Source organism: Mangifera indica, unplaced genomic scaffold (assembly GCF_011075055.1).
Source record: "Mangifera indica cultivar Alphonso unplaced genomic scaffold, CATAS_Mindica_2.1 Un_0016, whole genome shotgun sequence".
Lineage (NCBI taxonomy): Eukaryota > Viridiplantae > Streptophyta > Magnoliopsida > Sapindales > Anacardiaceae > Mangifera > Mangifera indica.
The window spans coordinates 38,417-56,951 of NW_025401108.1; the positions used below are offsets into that span (position 1 = coordinate 38,417).

Genomic DNA, 18,535 nt, shown 5'->3' on the forward strand with positions numbered 1-18,535 from the left:
AAGGATGATGACTAGGCTGCCCGTGGCACTTGGTGGGCTCTACTTGAACATGATTGGAGATCAAGTATACAAATGATGTCTAATTTTATTGAATAATAACATAAATTATATAAACATATTTATATAAAATGTGATAATATCTAATTAAGTAATTTTAAAATTAAAAAATATATAATCACATTATCAAATTATAAACTATTATCTCCCTTTAATTTATATAAATAAATATGTACCATAGTTTTATTTAATTTCATCAACTAGATGTTTAAGAGGTTGGTTTGATGTAACATTTCTAATTCAATACTTAGACTCATTGTCAATATATTATCTGTTTTGAATACACAATCTATTATGATTTTACTTATGAGCTTTATAACCTAAAATACTTCTGAATAGATTAAAAAGTTTACAAATTATTTAACCAGTCAAATCTTCTTATCCCTAAACTATATAGAATGCACAAAGAGACCTAATATCTTTCTCGTGCTTAACAATATAAAATTTACTTAAAGATATCACATATCTTACTAGTAAGGCTAGATTCAAACTGAACTAACCTCGAACACAGACCCATCAAACTCGCTGTAAATGACCTCGAACTTGACTTGTTTTAAGCTCTAACTTTGTTCGAGTTCGAGTTTTAATTAACTTGTTATTAAAACAATATCGTTTTAATACATATTGATCAAAATAAGATCATTTTGTATCAAAAATTTTAATTTACGAATTTTATGAATAGCTTGTGCTTGAAATTGTAAGCTCGAGTTCATTTAACACTAGCTCATTTCGAACTCATTCGAATCAAACTCAAACTTAAACTTGAACAAACTCGATTTGAATCCAACTCTACTTGCTAGTAAGCCAGAGTATTAGATCAAGGATACTACATTTGGTATCTTAGGATTTGAAGCAAATCATCAACAATGAATAAGCAGGAAAAAGCAGAGAGGCAAATGGTAACAACATCATTTCCTTGTTATATTAGCAATGGCCTATCATGGCTCGAAAGTAATGCTACCCTTCAAATGAAAAAAAAAAAAATTCGAGTACAAGTTTACAATGGTACAGTGCATATCTACATATTCGTTTTCTGGGACAACAATAGTTATGATCGAAACATGAACAAGAAAAGCAAACACAGAAGCAATAATTCTTAAAACTATCAGAACCAATGCACATCCCACCAAAGACGTGAAGAAGCCTGGAAAATTTGGGTCAGAAGTCACTCGGAAATACCTAATGACAAAGAATCAGGAGGAAGAAAAACAAAAGCTACATTTGAACAAAGGGGTTATGTTCCAAACATGACAAAGAATCAATAAAAAAATGAGCACTGCAAGTTTTCAACAGCTCCTTCCCACCAAGATCTGTTAAAAAAGGAAAAAAAAAAAAAAAAACACTACGTTTACCTTAAACCTAGTGGCAAATATTGAACATCTTTTAGTTTTTGTTGTAGGAGAGGTACAATTACATTTTCTTCTTGACTAAGGGCCAACACAATTATAAAACTTAACTGCATCTTCTATTTTACAAGAAGATGTGCAAAACAGAAAAAGGAAGAAGGAATTTTGGGACTTGGGAAGGGGATTAAGTGAAAAGAGAATCAAGCTGCCCACCCGGGAACAAAATCAGGTAACTTCCTCATGGATTCTTTGACAGCCATTTAAAGACCTTCCTACTACAGCATGTGATACAGATTTAAGGAGCACTTGCGCAAGTGTGACAGTTTTATGTAGCCTCCGATTCACTGGTTGGTGGGAAAGGGAAAAGAAGCCTTCTCCAACAGCAACCCAAAAAAGTTAACTAACCAAGAAATGCATTTCTCCTTGTACCATCTTTATGCATAGTACATATACAGACTGTTTGCAGCAGCACAAGCAATTGAGTTTTCAGTTGGGTGCCATGCTAGGTGGAGCAACTTTGTGGTGAAATCAAAAGAATTTCCATTTGCATCAACTCCAGGACTGTCTGCTCCTGGTACAGTCCCCCAATCCACAGAATAATCAAATTTAGGAAAGATAACAGAAAAATGACGCAGAAATGTAGTAAAAAAGTTCATGTAATTGGCATAAATATTAATATAAAGACAGTCTTTAGTTAGCTCATGAATCAACACATGACGTCACAGTCACTTTAAAATTTGGAACAGAAGAAACTATTAAGTTAATCTTACCTCGTCTGACAACACGTGTTATACTGCTAAGGGATCTGGAAGGCCTTGAAGGCGTTTGAACTTGTCTCCTATAAGGGCATATTAGAATTTATATTCACTAGTGTTTTTACATAAATCCCCAGTTACGCTATTCTTATGATATCTATATTACCTCATTGGATTTTTGCTGGCCTCCAAAGTTGTTGCTTCAGTACTTTCTGAAGCACAACCAAACACACGGAATAGATTGCTGTGATGATAGGTAAAAAAAAAATCAATATGCAGTCCAGGGTTTTCTCACAGCAATGAAATAGTGGATTTATACACAAAAATCTACCTGTAAGAACCTGTAGCTACTCGCAATCCATCACCACTAAGGCAACACTCGAATTTATCAAAGATTGAATCATTTTCATATAAATCACACAACTGGAAACAAGAAAAGAAAAGTTTATCACAATACACAATTAGCGAAAAAAGGAAATACATTGGGTTTGGTTTTGTCCGGAAATAAAATCCTCACCTTAGGTCTTAGATATTCATGAACCTGAAAGGTTGCAACAGGACCTGAATCCATGTTAATATCCCATAGCTGCCAAAGAAGTAAATGACTTAAGTTAGAATCAGGAAAAGAGTTTATCCAAGTTCCCAAAAAATCTGACATTCACGTGTGCAGACAGCTAGTCCTAGGAGCAACGCTGATACTATTATTGAGATACAGACCAAGAATAAAACATACAGAAATATTGTTGGACATGACAATACAGCCACAACTAAACAAAGCATGCAACCTATAGCTTAAAGCTTTTGATGTGAATGCAAGGATGTAAATAATCATCAAAATAGGAGTACAAATTAAAAAACACTAACAGCAAGGAAATAGGCTTGAGGAAGTAGCATTCAGAAAGAGCATATTGTCACAGCATCAGTAACACAATGAGAATATAACACAAAAAAAAAACTACTTGCAATTATGAATCAAAAGTCAAAAACATAGACAAAAACCCCCAACCTTAAGAGTCATGTAATCACGACTAAGTATATATCTTCCATTCTTTGCAAATTTAATATCTGACATCGAAGCAATTATCTCTGTGAAAAATGATCTAGAACCAGGTGCCTCTTGTTCCTCGAACCTGTCAACAAAGGATATTAGAGGAAACGGGAAGCAAATTACTATCATATCCAATAACATAACAGAAGAGATGTTTTCCCTATCTTCCATGAAAAAATGTGTTCAAGCCAATGAAGTATCCACCTTTTTCCCCTTCTATCACAAATGATATTAATAATACAAAAACCAACTGAAACACTTACAATTTAGCATGAGAATCACATAAAGCCGATTGTCGCAAATCAATAAGCCGTATGGAGCCTTTTGAACTGCTATATGCTAACATATTACAATGAGTGGGATGGAATTCAGCTGATGTTATCACCTCTGCAAGAACAAATAAAAAGGGGTAAAAGGTTTTAGCAAGAGATCAGTAAACAAAAAACTTGAACTTAAAAACAAACAATAAAACAAGCAGACCAAAAAAAAACAGGGGAAAAAATGTAGAAAGTTGTAGTTTTCAGGAAATCTATGGAAAGAGGTGTGGATTAAAAGAAAAGGTAGGCTAGTAATGTGGAAATCAAATTATTCAGGCGGGTGGTGACACCGGTATTGTAGTGTAAGCCCGGTGCTAACGTACAGCCAAGTCAGGTGGGCGTTGGGACTGTAGAGCATGGTGGTATGCTAGGATCTCAAGTGTAAGACATGAGACTTGGATCCACATTGGAAAGTATGAGCTTCTAATGTAGGGTTTATATGACTTTGGGCTCACCAATCTTAACACCTAGCTTTTGAGGTGTGATTCTCCTAAGATTCATATTAGACACACATAAGAAGGTGCAAGGTGAGAACATGACAAGAAACAAAAGCTTCCATGACAAATCAAAGTACCAAAAATCATAATTCATCAGATCAGAATCAACTAAAAAGGAGGAAACCCACTGTGAGAAAAATTTCAATACTACCCAAAATACCAAGATATTAGGATGTTTACCAGTTAGATCCTCCATGTTTGTAGGCTTTACATCAACAATATTGAAACTCTGATTGCTAATTTCCAAGTTCCAAAGATTGATGCGCAGGTCATCAGCTGATATAAATGTTTCACCATCACTGTAGTGCAAGAAAGAAAGAGGATCAGTAAAATCATTCAAATCAATGTCAATAATGAGGCAAAGCACATATCACATAGCACAAAATACAATATGCTAGCAAGAGTCAAATCACTTCACTGAATGAAGAGGGAAATTTGATGTTCTAAAGAGAAAAATAGTGAAAGCATAAACTCAATGAATGCCCCGATATATAATCTGAATCACTGAACTCCCTAGCATTGATATTTGAAGGTTTAGAAAGGTCAAGTGATTTCTAGGCATCAAAAAAGACATCTTGTATAATGAAACTTAGCGAGAAAAGAGAGTAGTGAAAGGCCAGCTACTACAACTACCAGTTCATTTAACATCTTTCAAAATAACAGCAGAATTCCTTTTTTTTTTTTTTTTAAATTCTGACCGTCTAAACTGCAGAACTCATATCCTGACCTCATAGAAAAGAAAGGACGTCAATGCTAATAATGAAAAAAAGTTAAAATCAAGCAACAAGATACCATAAATAAGTTTGGCTTCTATCAGTTGATAGTATTTTCTACGGATAAAATTTTGTGACAGATTCTATGTTACCAATGAAAAGGCAAAGGAATTGAAGCGCTAACTATTTATTAATAAGATCTGAACCTAAGACATATCTCAACACCAATTCCATTGCATGTACCTTCCAACATTAAGCCAATAAAACATATCAAATATAGAGCATACAGACTAAAATATCTTCAGAAAAGTAGTTACAAACTAAATAATATAAGATGAATTTACCTATTGTTTGATATAGAATTGATATGATAGTCATGAGCATGGGCATATACCCTTCGGCATCTAGCCATTAGGCTAATCTCGTTGCTAGTTATCTGAATAAAGTTTGAGTCAGTATCATATGTAATAAAACAAGCAGTTCACCAATTGACAACGCTAACCGTTATCCAACACGAAATGTTTTTTTTCCATTACTAATTAAAAGAAATTTTGGAGAAGTTGTATACTTGAGGTGGTAATGTCTAAAAATCGTATGAACCTAAGCTAATTATACAGATTATTAACCCACACCTAGCTCTCAGTTGCAGATTTAAGCCCAAAACTAATTCATCAATATAATGCACTTTATATAAGGAAAGACTTTGCAAGATCGGCTCAGGATCCCCCAAGTCTTTTCATAAGCTGAAATTCAACTTTCTAAATGTCGACACATGCTTTAAGATATGATAAAAATGGCAAAATTGATCACACACAAGAATAACGTGGGGCATTAAAAGTTTCTGTACACCTATTCTAAATTTATAATCAAGGGACGGAGAACGGACTGGGCTAAGTACAACTACCCTTGGTAAACGTAGTGATGGAATGCCCCCAGGTGGAATGAAAAATTCATTGCTCAGAGAACTAGATGATTTGTCCAGACATCCACCATTTGCAAGATATGGTTTAGGGCTACTAGCATTACTTGAACTAGCAACACTTCCATTTGCTACAGCTTTTAGAGGGTCCAAATTCATGTCAGAAATCTTCTTGACCTTCTTTTCCTGTACCTGCTCAACTCAGATAGATATTGCTAATAAATAAGATGTAGGGCATAGGCATGCATTTACAAGTGTCAAAATATAAATGCTTGAAAAATGACAAACAAAAGAAAATGATAAATGAATGCAAAATCCTAGTTATAACAAAAGCTGGTGAGAATGAACAAAATTGAAGATGATATCCTACTTGGTATTAACTATTCCTACCACTGGACATCCAGTAGCCTGAAGCTTCACGACATGGATATGAACATAAAGCAATGATTTATAATAGTAACCCAGTCTAGCAAGATTCATCATGCAAACTTCCCTACAGCTTATAAACCTGTTTCATCCAATTTTTCACGCACTGATACAATACCCTTCATAAAGTCTAAAATCACATTTTATGCAAGTGTTAAAATACTTTCACAGAAAACTAAAACAATTTTGATATACAAGTGAATGTGCTGACTGCAAAGGAATCAAAAGAATGTTGTCTTCTACCACCGTAAATATTAAAGTACAAAAGCTTTCAATTGTGCAGTTGACTATTTATAAAACTTAGAATCCCCCCAAAAGAACAAGCCCCAGAGCAAGCAAAGATATAATGCAAGTTGCCCTTATGTAAAAGGCTCCCAGTGCATGCAAGTTATATTAACTTGAAACAATATGACCATAGATAGCAGATAATGCAAAAATGAGAAGTTGTCATTCAAGTAGAAAATTACATGTACTGCTTCTATTATATATATCATATGTGAATACGCAGACACAGAAAGGGGGTGGTTTTGGACACCATATTTGTTATTAATGATATGTCATCTTCAGCACAATCTATAAACAAATTGGGAAAAGATATAGTAATGAAAAAGGCAAGAGAACAACAAGAGAAGTAGTTTTTGCAGATATAGAACCATCCTCCTTACCTTCCAAAATTTGATGGTTTTATCATTAGTAGAAAGAAGAAACAGTGCACCATTGGCTGTTTGGCACCATCTAATTTTGTTGATTTTCTCCTCTATTTCCAAGCTCTTTAGATAGTCAAACTGACATTAAAAAGGCAGAGATAGTATGAGTACAAACAATTCAAACTCTTAATAGCAAACCGAGGATATGTATGAAATTGAAGCAAGAGTAACAACCCAAAAATGATACCTCAGGTTCATGGCTCTGAAACTCTGTTTTGTAACGAAACTCAGGATGCCTAGTTATTGGATAATCCATTCTCTCCAGATCCCTTCTGCATCCTCCATGCTACAAATTGCAGTATAAAAGATGTTATTTGTTGTGAGAAACAGCCAACAACAAGGCAATATAAAAAAATTATATTAAAAAGAAAGAAGCATGAACATGGAAGAAAGAACCCACATCCTTATTGTCTGTTCGCTCAAAGAGAACCACCCGCCCCCCACGGTCACCAGTAGCAAGATGATCACCAGATTTGTCAAATTCAATTGCTGATATTATATCAACTGTAGAGACAAGGAAAGCAGCCATTTAGAGAAATCCCATCATACCTTCCAATAAAATAATGAAAATATAACTGCAATATGATAAGAGAAACATCATCATAATCCTTAGATCAAAATGATGAGTAAATATTTTCTTCTGTAGGAGACAGATTTGATTTACTAGAATATGCTAAAACTACAATTTCTCCCTTGAAGACTACTGATTACACTGCAAATACACCAACTACCTTTCCTAGGCCACAGTTATAACTTTTTGTTCAAAAGCAAGACATATATACATAAATTTATTCTATATATAACTGAAGGTTTAAAACTTGACATGTCCACCAAATGTCTGCTTTGCTTCAATTGTCTCCGTACAAATACATTGTGAATATATAATGATACCACAAAAGAGAGTCTGGCATATTTTTCCAGTTTGATAAACTAAATTATTTAAAAACTAATATGCACTATATCAAGAGCATCTGCTCTGAGCATTGCACGGTCCCTCCAGGTAATCGGTGTTCAGTCTCCACAAATTCCCACCAGAAGCTATAACATGACAGTGAACAACAATTTCCATCTCCTTTGATTATTCAATAATTCTACTTAAAAAATACTTTCTAATGCCACAATCCATGGAAAAAGAAAAATTATGGAGACTTGACCACGGTGCATAAGTACATGCAGGAAGAAAATCATCAACTTGAATTGCATTCATCATCTAATTTCTTGAGCACAGGTCTTCAACTCTTCAATGGTTTAACATAGCTATCACAGAAAATAAGCTAACTTATGGTTTTTATCAGAACCCATCAGATGCCAACCATGGGTCTTAAAGTTTACATTTTAGTCTAAATGGTAAAAGCCCTTTACCATCAACCAAGGGTCAAGTATTTAGATCCCAGAGCAACTAATTAAGATAGAGTAGTGCTATGTTCACAAATAACATCATGTCATCATGTGATTGAACAGTTGAAAATTAAAAAATAAAACAACACTCAATAATATAGTGGCACATCGTTGTTTACACACAAAGTTATGCACATAGTATTATTGATTAAAATATAGGGTATTCAACCTAAATAATCTCGTCATTAATGTCTTCTAGGGCTATATCCTCCAATGAAATCTGGAATCATAGTCTTGACTTAATACTTGAGCCACGATTGTTTTGGTAATTGTGATATTGTTCAAGCTCCTGGATCAAATCTTGTAACCATTCCTTTTGGTGCCCCACTGTCGTTGACTTCTATTCCACATTACTTTAGATTGCTTCTATTGTCTTTTCCTTGGTGATGTCGCAACCAGATTAGAATCCTCATTCTTGTCTAAGTACTAGATGATGAAACCCCCTTATATTGATTCCACCACTGAAAGAGATATAACATAACACATAATTCCTGAAACTCATATCCAGATTCTCCACAGGTGAATGCTAATCAAATCAACATAGAACATAGACACAGGCTGATAAATTATGTCAGTAGATTGCAGCAGAAGTTATCGCTCCTAGATATGTATGATATCAAGACCAGAAATGACTAATCAACACGTCAGTCCCAACTTCCACAGCAATGTGACAAGTTTCATAAAATGAGCTCACTCATTGATTTCCACATAGTGGTTATTAAACACTCAACCCAAAGTAATCCTGGTTTAAGCCTTTCTTAACATGAATTGAGTTCAGTTATTTAACTACCAAAATATAAAACAAACCAACCACTTACAAGAACTACAACCTCAGAAGCAATGTACATATCCCTGAACCTGAATAATTACAACAGATGACAGCTACTTAGCTGGTAATACATTCGCCATTACATAACTAACTTGAAATAGAATCCCCAAGCGTTAAACACGGAAAAAATAACTTTCTCCCATGTACCTAGTTGGTTCTATGCATCACCAATAGTTGCATAGCCAAAAGAGAAATATCAACATATTATCTTCATTATAAATCAAGCTAACAAAATATGCTTAAACCATATCGCAATTTCATCATAATTCCAAAAAATTCACAACTTGATGCATGCAATACAGTCTCAATGCATCAATTAACAAAACCAAACAAGATCTAAAACATAGCTAATAACTTCGACTTACAAAAATAAAGTGCACGCATTTCACTTCAACAGAATATGATTAAAAAAAAAGCCACACATCTAAACCCCGATTACTCAATACCCACGATCCGTTTTAGATCCAAAATCAAACCCTAACTGCATCAAACACAAGCAAAACCTAATAGATCCAAAACACATAACGACACCAACACCAAAAAACCAAATAAAATAAAACAATAGAATGAAAAAATTTACCTTCTTGGACTTCTTCCCCTGCGGTTCGCTCACCGAAGACCTGAGAGAACTTCCACTCCAACGGCTGCGGTGGAGCAGCCGTGCGAACCTCTTCACCGCCATTCATTTCTCCCTTTTGTCCCTTGTTGTTGACCCCAAGTAACCAAAATCAACGGCCAAAGCAAATCAGCAAACCCAAGATCGCATCATTACAGAGCCAATGAGATTCCGATTCCCAATTCAACCATTGAACACAACACAACTCAAAACCGAAACAAAAACCAAACTTTATTATTATTATTATTATGTTTTTGTTGTGCGTTGGTTTTTGTTTCTCTCTCTAGAAAATTAAAAAATAAAACAAACAAAATAAATTGCTTCTCGTCTCGGTTTCTCTCACTAAATTTTTATTTTTATTTATTTATAAAATTTAGAATTTTGGTTTTTTTATTATTATTATTATTATTTTCAAAGGATTAAAACGTTCTTCGGTTCTTTCTTTCTTTTCACCTTTGCGTTTGTGTGTTTCTATCAATAATGGAACTTCTGGATCTGTTATAGAATGACAGGTGTTGAGTTTGCCTGTTGTGACAGGCGGGTTTGATTAGTTAGTTGGTGGTGATGTGGCAAGTTATGGAAGTCGGATGCATAAAAGTAATATAAAAGGAATTTAATAAAAAATACTAAAATTAAAGGGACCTATAGAAAACAACCAACTTTTTGAAAGACATTCGGATTATCCCAAAACAGAAAATTTAATACATTAATACTATCACACTTTTTATATATAACCATAAAATTATGTGTATAATACAGATTTAAGTATCGATAATGATATAATTATATAATTTTAAATTTAAAAAAATAATATTCAATTATATTATAACATATCATCTTTGATATTTAAATTGATATTTATTATATAAAGTTTAATATTTTATACAAAATAACATTACCAGCAAATCGCACAAACTTCACAAATCTATATTTTCACATTTCTACACAAATTCTAACATTATGGTTTCGAATTCAAGGAAGAAAAATCATTATATCCAAATATTTATACAAATATTAGTTTAATTTTTTATTTATTTGATTATTATATATTATTTTTTGGTGTATTGAGTTCATTTAATAAGTATCAGAGTGTATTTTAAAACCAAGAATGATAGAAATTCCTGGTAATATATTTTTTTTGGTAGGAAAAATGCAGGGTTCTTTTATATTTAACCACGCTGTGGCTTTTAATATTTTAAACTTATCATGTAGGGAATAACTTATATTTGACCATGTACAAGTAGACAAGTATTTTACTACGGGGGTTAAATTGATATTTTACCATATGAGTGTTGAAATGATATTTTTCAACTTTTATATCGAATTTTTTAAAAGTATATTTGTATAGTTAGACATACAATTTCTCATTATTTTAGTTATGAAATATGTATAGGAAACTTTGATATGGGGTAAAGTAATAGTAAACCAATATTTTGTCATGTTAGGGGTAATGTAATATTTTCCAACATTTGTGCTAACTTCTTTTAAGATTATACTTATACATTTAGTTAAGAAATTTTTTGTTACTCTAATTACAAAATAATATATAAAAAAGATCGCTATGAGTTTAAATTGATATTTGACCGTTTATAGGGTAAACTACTATTTTTATCATATAGGGTGTAAATTGATATTGTATCATCAGGGGTAAATTGAAACTCTTAACTCATAACTCAAAACTTAAAACTTAAAATTTTAAATCCTTAAATCTTAAACTCATTAATAAAACTATCAAACAAGTTAACTTCGAGGCTTGTGAAAATATTTTGGGCCTTAGATTTTTTTTTGCTCATTTCACTATAATTTTTCAGGCTTTGAGCTTGTTTTCGGCCAATTTTATAACTTTAGATATTTTATAAGATAGCTCTATAAATAATTATCTATTTACCATGAATGTACATTCATTTTTTCTCTTATGTATGATTGTCCATTACTTGTGAATAAGCATGCACTTTGACTCAACATGAATATTCATAACTTCCTTTTTCACAATCTTTCGTGCTTATTTATCTTGCACAATCATTTGTCTTGCTTGAATGACCGTACATCCTTAACACCATGAACAATTTTTCTCTTTCACATTCACGATCATATATGACCCAAAGGACATAACCAACTTTTTGCTAATATAAATGGGCATGCACTCTTTTGTATGGGTACTCATTACGTCCTAACTTATGTGTCACAAATGATGCATAAGTTCTATGTATGACCGTTTATTGAATACGACATTTCTATCCTAATTGGCAAATGATCATATACATCTTATACACTGTTTCCTGGAGGACACAATATCAATTTTATAAATGGATAAGTATGTTATGAAAAATAAGACGTCGTGCTAGAACGTGCCTCTTTAAATAGAATTCAAATAAGCTTACTGTGAGAACAATTGTATATTTTTCATGAACGGTCATTCAACTTATTAAATTATCTGATGTTACATGATATTTATATCATCCACCTAACACAACATGAATAAGTGTGCAATTTTCATGTATGACCATTCAACAAAGCCAAATTCTCAATTCTTCAACATTTAGTCATTTTCTCATTCATTAATATCAAATATAACTCATAAATTCAAAAAGAACTAAAATGATTTTGCTACGTACTTGTGGGGATTACACGCAACAGAGCACGAGTGATGGTATTGTAGTCCAATAAACGTGTTTAGAGAAATATAACTATGAAGTTTTGCTACTCACATAACCAAGGTGTCCAATCCCTTTCGTAATATAGTTTGAACGACATAGACCATATGTTTAGAAAATATGTTTTAAAAGAAAAATGTTTTCACCATTATTTTTATATGCATTACATATAGAGAGTTATCCACGATGTATCTAAAATGACCGAGAGAATTCTTAATGCATGGATTATTATCAAAGTTCTAACATGGAAGTTGTTCCCGAAATAACTAATTTTAAGTTAAGAAGCTCATGTCATCAAAGTTCGAAGACGGATGGTGTACCCCAAATGACCAAAGTCCTGTGGAATGTAAGTGATTGAATAGAAAGAAACAAGATAGAAGTTGTGTAGGACACATTAAATTAAAAAATAATACTCAATCATATTATAAAATATTATTATTTATACTTATTATTTATTGACATAATATTACTCTTTAAATTTATGTATAAAACACGTATTAATTTAGCAATATTATTCTATCAATTTAAATACATAATTAATAATATTTTATATTATCATGTATATATTCTCTACTATAAAAAAATAATATGAAAAGTATCCTAATCATACAATTAATAATTAATTAAAAAAGTTATGAGAAGATTATTGAGGATTATGTTTACAAATTTTATTGTTAAATTTTGAGAATAGACTCACAAAAGTATCTCAAAAAAGCTAAAAATTGATAGGGCTGCAATTGTCAAATATAATATAATATAATATTTTAAAGGTTTTATTTTCAAAAGCAGAAAATCCAATCACAGTAAAAAGACAGCTCGGTTTTTAATATAATATATTTCTGATAATCATGGATTTAATTGATTTTAAATGAGCATACGGACGAAATTAGTCCCTTGTTTAGCAATCATTATTAAGCGAACAAATATATGAAAAGTCTTAATCAGCCCATAATTAAAAAAAAAAAGGGGGCCGAATGACAATGTTTCACCCAAGGTTTTGATAAAATAACAAAGCCTTACCTTATATGTTTGAAAATTCTATTTATCTGTTAAATTTTTTAAAAATATATTATATTTTTATAAAATTGTTAAAAAGATAAAAAAATCTGCCAGCTAAATAACACTTTTTTCTTAAATTTTATTGGATAATTTTTTGTATTTTTAATTTATATTATTTTCTATTAAAATAATAATAAAAATTTATTAGTATAAATATAAATAGGGATGTTAATGACATATAATTATATGTTTAAGATAAATTACATTTTTGAAAGTATTATAAGTGTTAATTAAATTTTCAAGGGGATTTTGAAAATTATAAACAGTTCAAGGGTGTTTCAAATTTTTAAAATTCTATTTTGTCCCTAAATTGTGAACAGTATTTGAGTGTTAATGCCATTTTTTGAAACTTATTAGGCAAAAATGGATATTTCCCTTATCTTTTTAAAAAATTATTTTGTTCTCCTCATATATTTTTTTGAATATATTATAGTGCTAATAATTTGTAATATTACATTTACACTTCTAATTTGTTGTGTTTTAATAAGTTCTTTGGAGTATAATTATCATTTTTGAAACTATTGATGGGTATATTAAAATTTCAAAATTTTGATAACACCCTTGAACCTTTTTGAATTTTAAAAAATCCCTTAATACTTTTTTTAACAGTCCTAACATTTTTAAAATTTATGATTAGGCCCCAAACATATGACTATATGTTTTGAGACCCTTATTTAGACTTGTACTAGTGAATTTTTTATTATTTTTAATTGAAATAATATAAATTAAGGTAATAATTATTTAATAAAAAATTTTAGGGTAAAGAGTTATTTAGTTTAAGATTTTTTTTTTTTTGTCTTTTCAATAATTTTATGAGAAAAAATTAACATTTTTTAACAAATTTCACAAAGGGGTGGATAATTGGCTTTTCCAACATAAAAGGTAAATTTTATTTGATCAAACCTTAGGTGGGAAATAGTCATTTTTCATTTAAAATAAAACGAATAAAAAGAGCTACTGAAAAGAAAAAATGAAGCCAGGAAGGAAATGAAGGAGATTAATTTTGAGTTTAATATTATATAATATTATTTATTTACTTAACGGTGAAGCTTTATGGTAAGCTAATTCATCTCATCAAATTTTGCACTGTTTTAGGGGATCTAGCCGAACATGGATTCAAACCATGTTGCTTCGAGTTTATTTGCCAACTTGGTTTAATTAAGTTCGAATTGAGCTCTTGGAAATCAAATTCCAATTCGATTTTGAGTTTGAATGTTGCTCGGCTTGACATCTAGGCATCAAGGTTTGGTACCAGCCGGCTCACTCAAAACTAGGCTAAGCCCAATGGACTTAGAGCTGTTGCCCAGAAATGAAGCCAGATGTCAAATGGGGATTTTGGATGGATTTGACGAAGGCAACATCTAAATTGGTCTCGTTTTTTGCCAAAGGCCCAAAACCCAGTTGGTATTTCTACATGATTTAGGTAGTATTCGGGATATATATTATCAACAAATAAATAAATAAATAATTAAACCCAATGTGAAATTATCAATTACCCCCTTATATTAGAAAAAATTACAAAAAAGTTCACCATGTGCATCACACATATCGAATGAAATACACGTACATGACAAATTTTATTTTTAATCTCTCTAAACGTTATTTATATGCGTAACCCCTTCCTTTTATATATATCAAAAGAGCTTGAACAAACCCTATCACTGTAGCCTAACCTGGCCAGTCAAAACCTCAAGCAAACCCTAAATAGGCCCAAGGCTTGAGCTCATTTTCCACTTGTATATGTATCGTTATACTTTAAAAAACACGTAGTGTAATTAATTTTTTTCTTCTAACTAACTTTTGGGTGTTATATTAAAATAAAGTAATGTAGCATATGTTATTGTTTACATTGATGCATATATATGGACATGAAAACTACCTACCATTTTGATAATTAAATAACCATCGAATCTTATATAGAAAGTTATACCACATGCATCTCTCTTGTTTTATATTGATTGTCTGTTTCTTCCTAATGCATCTCTTCCCATATACATCTTTCTTGAATTTTAAACATTTGTACAGAGATTGAGCAATTATATAAAGCAAACCCAATTTGTCTTCAATCAGGAAATGATTCCTCATAGCTAGGTAATTAAATAATACATAGTTTATATATGTAGCCAGAGAGATATTGTCTCAGTAAGAAGTTTAAGCCTCACTAGCCAATTGATCCCCAACCATGTGAGGCCTAATTTTTAAAATGAAAGACCAAAACTGAGATGGATTGAATCACAGAACCTGCCAAAAACAATGCTATAGAAATACTATTAGTCTTTAATTCCTAAATGGAATGCACAGTGCACACACTAAAGACTAAAGTCTCTTTTGGAAAATTAGCTATAGAAGAAAGTTTATTGTTAATTTGGCTTGCTAACTGAGCTTTTGGTTGGCTCCATATTGGTTGCTAGCTATCGTCAACAACAATTTTAGCAATTTTGAGTGCATATAAATGAGGACTGATCTGTTGAATGTGACCTGATATAGATCCTGTCTGTGAATTAATGAGTAAGGGAAACTAGTAAAGAACAAAAAATGTTCTCATGCTTTTGTGTTAGCACATGATGCCAAATGCTATTCCTTCCACTTCGACATAAAACGCCATAAAGGAGTAATATAAATATTCTTGCAAGGGTTATGGTTTGATTAGGTTAGACGAAAATAAAGGCAAAAGATGAGTAAAATTATAGGTATAAATTTAAGTACAAATGATCGTATATTATCATATGATTAAATATTATTTTATCTTTAATTCAAATTTATCTAATCATATAATGACATATTATCATTTGTACTTAAATTTATATTTATTATTTGTGCACATAATTTTACTATTAAAAGATCGCTTTATGTATAGAAATTTGTTTATACAATTTGTTCAGGAATAATGTTATGTATTCATATATTTTAGTAAACAAATGGGTTTGCATATAACGTGTTATTATAAGATTAAATATTATTTCATTATTAATTTAAAATCACTCAATTATAAATATATAATTTTATTATTTATTCAGATAAAATTACAAAATTGGGTTATTTCCATTTTGGGTATAGCCAGCCAAAGGCCTAAAAATGGGGCTGGCTTTCTTCTATCTTGGTTTTGTGAAGTAACCTAAAATCAGCCTGGTTTTCAATATGGCTATTCATTCCTTCACATGTAAGGCACAAACAATTATGAAGTCAAATAAGAATTGTCAGGTTACAAAAAATCCAGAAATCGATTAAGCAACCGTGATAAAAAATTGAACTTAATTAGAGCGTATTTGAGTTTGTAAGGAGGACCAGTCACCCTATCTAATAGCTTTGGATAAGTTTGGCAGGCATTCTTTTATCATTAAGTAGCTGTTTATCTGCAAGTGGCTGAGATGCACAAAAAATCCAGGGGACAGACCAGCAATCGTGGACACAAAGCAAACAAGGCCAAAGCTCCCGTCACATTTGGATGTGCACGTTATGCAGAATGCTGACAAATTTTGTTAACTACTTTGCAGATAAAATATTATTTAATATCTTGATTTGTGAAGCCTCCAGGCTTGATCCCCAGATAAAACCAACTACAAAATGGAAGAGTTCCCTTCTGTATTTTGGTCTTGCTTGTGGCATTTTCCATTCTTCTTCTGGTAGTTTGAGATAACCATTACACCATTGCTAATATTAATAAAGGTTCTCCATCCAAAAGAGATTTCTCTTTCGTAGAGAATAATTGAGACGTACTGGGTTCTGTATAATGTGACAACTGGGTATACGAGTACATGTTTTTCCCTGCTTTTTTCAGGGAGAAGATTGTGCTTTATTATTCAGTTTTGATATCAAGATATGGGAGAGTCCATGCTGTTAAGCATCAGACGTTTGATTTTCTCTTAAAGAAAATCAAACGGTATTGATGAAGTATAGGAAATCTTATATGTAAGAAGCTTTCAATGAGATCGATGACTAAAAGATACCAATTATCAGAACTCAAGCGGCTTATTTTATATTCTTGAAGAAACATGAATCAAATCCTGCAAAGATTAGACGAGAATAACAAAAAATTCAACCAGAAATCAAGGCCTAGCCATGCCTTTACTTTGCCAGTGGAGTAGGTAAAACTGACCATTCGTATTATCCGATCATGTTTATATCATGTTAGTTCAGATTTTGTGTCAGAGAACTTCAATTATAACCTATCTCAAATTAGAATTATGTCAGAATTTTAACCCCAAGCCAACATTTAAATATTCAAATTGACTTGACCCTACTTAAATTGATATGAAATTATCTATTATTTTTATTCTCCAAAACGTTTTTACCTTTTTAATTTTTTTCACCAAATTACCCTAATCTACTGTTAATAAAACACATAATATAATATTTTGTCTTGTTTATAAATGGTTTAAAAATTACATACTAAGACCTTTAAAACACATCGATAATCTAATTAATCAAATCATATTTTTACTACTTAATAATAATATAAAATATTTAAATAAAAATAAAGAATAATATGAATAATTACAATTATATAAAAATACAACTATATTCAATCTATAAAGATTTTAGCTATTACTGATATTGTCTTTCAATTTTTTTTTAAATTTATCCCTAATAAATTCTATAAAAATAACATTTCTTTAAAACATTTGAATCGATTCGAATCGTATTGAATATTTTTGTATAAACTCTAATATTATCCCATTTAGTTTTAAATTGTGTCAAATTGACCTGAAATCAATTAAAATGTACTAGATTATCAGTAATGTAACAATTTCCCTTCTTCTTTTAGGAAGAAGATTGTGCTTTATTATTCAAAACGTTTGATTTTCTCTTAGAGAACATGATTCTTCTTGAAGAAACTAGAATCAAATCCTGTAAAGATTAGACGAGAATAACAACAAACTCAACAAGAAATCAATGCCTAGCCATATCTTTACTAGTTTACTTTGCCGGTGGAGTATATTTGTTGCACCTTTATATGTAATAGCTATCAAAGTTGAATACAAATTAGGCCAAAAGAATATTTCCCTCCCAAGGTTTTCTGAAATGAAATTACCACTCATTAGGTTTCAAAAAGCCAGATTTTTTCCTCTGGTCATCCACTTGCATTAGTAAATTCCATTAAGTGAAAGGGTAAGACAATCATTTTGCATAGAATTTTTATTTTGCTTTTTTCCTTTTCAAAATGATAAATGTTTGAGGGGTCAATTTAATTTTT

General features: G+C 31.3%; 1 protein-coding gene across 3 annotated transcripts; it reads right to left on the bottom strand.

Moving 5' to 3' along the window:
- Window positions 1-954: 954 nt before the first annotated feature.
- Window positions 955-10,017, bottom strand: LOC123205823 (serine/threonine protein phosphatase 2A 55 kDa regulatory subunit B beta isoform-like). Of its 3 annotated transcripts, XM_044622868.1 has the most exons (15): window positions 9,593-10,016; window positions 8,353-8,644; window positions 7,186-7,289; window positions 6,973-7,071; window positions 6,744-6,863; window positions 5,635-5,844; window positions 5,078-5,169; window positions 4,201-4,319; window positions 3,470-3,593; window positions 3,165-3,288; window positions 2,676-2,744; window positions 2,490-2,581; window positions 2,325-2,402; window positions 2,174-2,241; window positions 955-1,974 (listed from the first exon to the last, which is right to left on the bottom strand). In XM_044622868.1, the coding sequence occupies exons 4-15, from the start codon at window positions 7,039-7,041 to the stop codon at window positions 1,838-1,840; spliced, it is 1,302 nt and encodes a 433-aa protein (XP_044478803.1). In that variant the 5' UTR covers window positions 7,042-7,071; window positions 7,186-7,289; window positions 8,353-8,644; window positions 9,593-10,016; the 3' UTR covers window positions 955-1,837. The 3 variants fall into 3 exon arrangements, with proteins under 3 accessions (XP_044478803.1, XP_044478801.1, XP_044478802.1); XM_044622866.1 differs by lacking the exon at window positions 8,353-8,644 and having other exon boundaries at window positions 9,593-10,017; XM_044622867.1 differs by lacking the exon at window positions 8,353-8,644 and having other exon boundaries at window positions 5,638-5,844.
- Between the last annotated feature and the right edge of the window lie 8,518 nt (window positions 10,018-18,535).